General features: G+C 39.2%; 1 protein-coding gene across 1 annotated transcript; it reads left to right on the top strand.

Annotated features, from left to right (window-relative positions):
• Positions 1–321: 321 nt before the first annotated feature.
• On the top strand, positions 322–3,078 carry BCL2A1 (BCL2 related protein A1). Its single transcript, XM_032122922.1, has 2 exons — positions 322–866; positions 2,324–3,078. Exons 1-2 carry the CDS (start codon positions 447–449, stop codon positions 2,426–2,428), a joined length of 525 nt encoding a protein of 174 aa, XP_031978813.1. The 5' UTR covers positions 322–446; the 3' UTR covers positions 2,429–3,078.
• The last annotated feature ends 1,079 nt before the right edge of the window (positions 3,079–4,157 follow it).

The raw sequence follows: 4,157 nt of genomic DNA on the forward strand, positions 1-4,157 counted from the left end.
GGGGTGCTGGGGGGCTGCATCTCCAACAGCATGCACTTATTGGGCATGTTTTTTCCAGCCAAATGCCTAACCTTTGCTAGCACACACCATTCTTGGAATTTTGTAAGCTAAATGCCAAACCTCTGCTAGTGGTGTGTAGCAAAAGTCCCTAGGAAATACCAATTTATGCTGCTAAAGAATGTGGTAAAATCTGGTCAATTTTAGAATCACACTACTTGGAGAAATAAATCACTCAAGACATAAAAGGAGACACTTTTTCTTTCATTTCCTCTGTGACATATTCCCCAACGCACACCATTAAGTCACTACCTTTTACAGGAAATTCTGTGGTGAAAGCAGAAAGATTCCATCAAAACCAGACGAAACAAAACCGGCTGCATGTCCTGTGGCTGCTCACTGCCAACCCTGATTAAGAGAGGTGAACTGCTCTCTGCATTTCATATTGAATGGAAACTGCTGAGTTCTATTACGTTTATTACTTAGCTCAGGATTATCTGCAATATGTGCTCCAGGAATCACATCTTGGGCCAGCCCAGACCAGGGTTGCTCATGTCTTGAGAAGCATTGCATCTTCCCTGCAAGACCAAACCGAGGAAGCTCTCAGGCCACTCCTGGACAGGATTGACATCACCTCTGTAGCTGTTGCCAAGAGAATTTTCAATGGAGTCATGGAGGAAAAGTTTGCTGATGGAAATACTAACTGGGGACGAATTATGACCATATTTACGTTTGGAGGTCTTCTCACCAAGAAGCTTCAAGAGCATGGGGTTCAGCTGACTGCAGAAGAGAAGGAGGAGATCTCTTATTTCATCACAGAGTACATCATAAACAACAAAGCCGAATGGATTGATGCAAACGGTGGCTGGGTGAGTTTCACATTTTCCACCAAAGTCTAGATTAGAAGATTTCATTTTATTATTGGTATAGACACTGTCAAAACAATTTTATTCAGGGTTTCATTTGCTGGTTTAATATTTGGTGCCTGGAATTCTCATTGAGACTTACAGTGAGAGCTTTTCTTCTGCTTTAAACAGAACAGTAAGAAAAGACAACTTTCTTTTTAAAAGGCATTTGCCAATTTTGAATCACAAGATCATATCATAATTCAGGTTGAAAAGGACCTTAGAAAATCATTTGGTCCAGCCTCCTGCTCCAAGCAGGTTAAACTAGGTGTACCCTGAAATTTCCATTATTAAACCTAAAATTAAGTGCCATCCTAAGGTCAGTGCAGCAATTCTGCTTTCATAGAGGAGTTGGTCCAAAAATACTTAAGTTCAAGGTAAGGGAAGAATACACAGGTGTGATTCTCACAAATCAGGTCAGCACTTCTGCTGTGGATTTCAACAAAGCCATTATGTAAGCCTCTAAATCAGTTTTACTTACAGCAAATGTACAGGTAAGTACAACTGCTGTTAAATCTTTTCTGTTTGGACTGAGATAATCCTAGAACTTCCATCTATGAATGGTCAATGCTGAGAAAAAATCTTGTCAATAAGTGGACTATTTTGCCAAGCTGCTGAAATTCCAATTCTGCCAGGAAGGGAAAGTCCGTTTTGCTTTGCAAAGCTTCATCATGCCAATACTTTTTTTTTTTTTTTTTGCAGTTAGGGGAATCTGAGAATCAATGACACCAGTGTCAGTTATTTCCTTGGTACTTTTTCCCTTTACTTATATGTAAATGTTACTTTATCTTTCCACCCCCTCTCATCCCACTTCTCTCATATTTCCTATTACTTTTTTTCCCCGATTTATTTTTTCATGTCTTGCTTTTTGGTTTTTTTTCTTTCTGCTTGTTTAAATCCTTCTCTGTCTGTAGCAGCAAGAAAAGGTGATAGTGACTCACGGCCCCTTGATGCATTGGATTTATTATAAAGGCTTCTCTTTCCATCTCTTTCAAATAGAGCCAATTTTATTTAAGAGAAGTATCAACTCCTGGCAACATTCTGTCATAACAGGTGGCTCATCACACCAGAATAGGGAAGCTTAAAGGAAGATATTTCTGAGTGTATTACTACACCAGAAACACAGTACTTGTACCTTCCTGGAAGATGTAGGCTCAGATGATAGAGTTCATGTTTGTTTTCTATTTACACAGTGAGAGCATAGTCCTGACTTGGAGACAAAACAAACATTCAGCAAGGTGCAGCTATTTCCAGCTACTGTTTTTAAAGCCCTATTCATCTTTTGGAGGTGGAGCCCTGAGAAGCTGTCCCTCAACACACAGGGCTGCAGCACTGTGTTAATCTGACACTAGCAGATGCGGTGCGGTTTCCCTACATGTTGTTTTTAAACTGTCCCTGACTGTGCCTGTTCTTTTCCACAGGAAAATGGCTTCCTAACAAAGTTTGAAAGACGACCACTACTGTCTTTCTCCAAAATCACAGCCCTGCTCATAGTTGTTGTTTCCTTGTTCAAAAAGTACTACTGAAGTAAAAGGATCTGCCATTCACGTGTAACCTAGATACTGCCACAAGCTTCACTTCTCAGCCTTCCTCCAAGCAATATCAACAAGAGAATAATTTCCTTCCCTGATCTGTCTTTAATTTATTTGTATTTATTTTGACTAAATACAATGTTTAACATGCTATCCTAATTACCAAATCTGAAGATGAGATCCTTCCAAAGGGGAATCTGCACAACATCATGCAGAATTCAAGTCCACCTTTCCAGGCAGGATTGCTTTGAGATCATTTTCCACATGCAGACAGCTCTTGGAATCTCTTTGGCATCTCCATGAAAGGACATTGTTTTAGTGAAATACAATCCAATGGGTTAAGAAACAAGTTTTTTATGTCATTTGTTTTGTAAATGAAATACTACTGTAATGCATTTTATTGCAACCTCTGTACAAGAAAAAGGGGGGGGGTGGTTTGTGAAGAAAAAAAATGGGAACTCCAATATTGAAGTGGGTAGTAGAAGTTACTGACACAGACTAAGCAAATTCTATGGGAAGGACTGTTTGTGGGAGCTAGCAACTTAAAAACGTGCACTCACTTACTGTTAATGCAATGGTATGTGTTTTTGTGCTGTATTTTTTTAATTGCTCACATCTACAATGAATGTTCTTTCATATTTGTGTGATGTAGTCATCTGGCTGACTTTTTTTAAACTAGACATTTTAAAATAGGCAAGTACAGGATATTTTTTAAATGAGAAATTTGTGTAAATACACTAATATTTTAAGAAAATACATTAAAATATGTATTTTAAAGGTCTCATTTTTTCCATAAAAAACTGGAGCATGGGAAAAGATCTGCCTGAGTAAGATAATCTTAGAAAAGTTATCACAATGCTACTGGAAAATCCAAGTAGTTTGTGGGTTTGACCTGATGTCCATGGATGTCAAGACATTCATTTTCTGTAGTACTTTTTAGGTGCTATCTGGTAGCTTGTATAAGGAACAGGTACCTTGTGGCAAAATGGATTAACTGGATCAGCTCTGATGACAGTATAAGTGTTTTGGGACATATCATAAAACTCAGCAAATTCAGAGAGTGACATAAGAGACTTCCAGGTTTTTACAGTCTGGGGCAATTAATGTTTTTACTCAAATTCCATTTGCTTTCAAAGGCTAAACAGTAGTTCTTCAAGAATTCATTCTAGAACGGTTTTCTCAGCTGTAGTGACTTTCCATTAGGGAACTAAGGCCGGGTCTAAACACTCTTCTTCTTTTTTTAGACATGTTGGGAGGTGAACCAAACTGAGCCAGCAGCTGCCTGTGGCACACAACAGCATTGTTCTCTGAGACAAATCCCATAGAAAATCCAGGCTTTATGACACTGAGAGAACAAATCAGCCCCTTCTGGTAATGGGCTCTCCATCTTTCATCTCAATATAAGACTTTGTTTTTGCAGTAAGAACAATTGTTTACTAGAACAACCTGCCCAGGGATGTGGTAGAGTCCCCCTTCCTTGGCACTTGTCAGGATACAACTGAGAGGACACTAGATAGTTTCATCTAGGCTCCCTTTTCCGGGAAAGGTTGGGCCACGTGAGCTTTCAAGGTCCCTTCCAGCCTGAGTTGTTCTGTGATTCCATGGTCTAATGTGCTGGGTTTAACCAGGGAACACAAAAAGATGTTAATGTTTGTTAGAATATGGATTTCTCCCTCCCCAGCGAAAACAAAAAATATTATCTAGCATGGAGGCAGGATTTGTG

The sequence above is a fragment of the Corvus moneduloides genome, chromosome 13 (genome assembly GCF_009650955.1).
Source record: "Corvus moneduloides isolate bCorMon1 chromosome 13, bCorMon1.pri, whole genome shotgun sequence".
NCBI lineage: Eukaryota > Metazoa > Chordata > Aves > Passeriformes > Corvidae > Corvus > Corvus moneduloides.

Excerpts from the sequence above, each read along its gene's own strand:
- BCL2A1 (XM_032122922.1), top strand. The coding sequence starts at position 447 with ATGGAAACTGCTGAGTTCTATTACGTTTATTACTTAGCTCAGGATTAT. Across the intron at positions 867-2,323 it reads TTGATGCAAACGGTGGCTGG|GAAAATGGCTTCCTAACAAA; the intron begins GTGAGTTTCACA and ends TCTTTTCCACAG.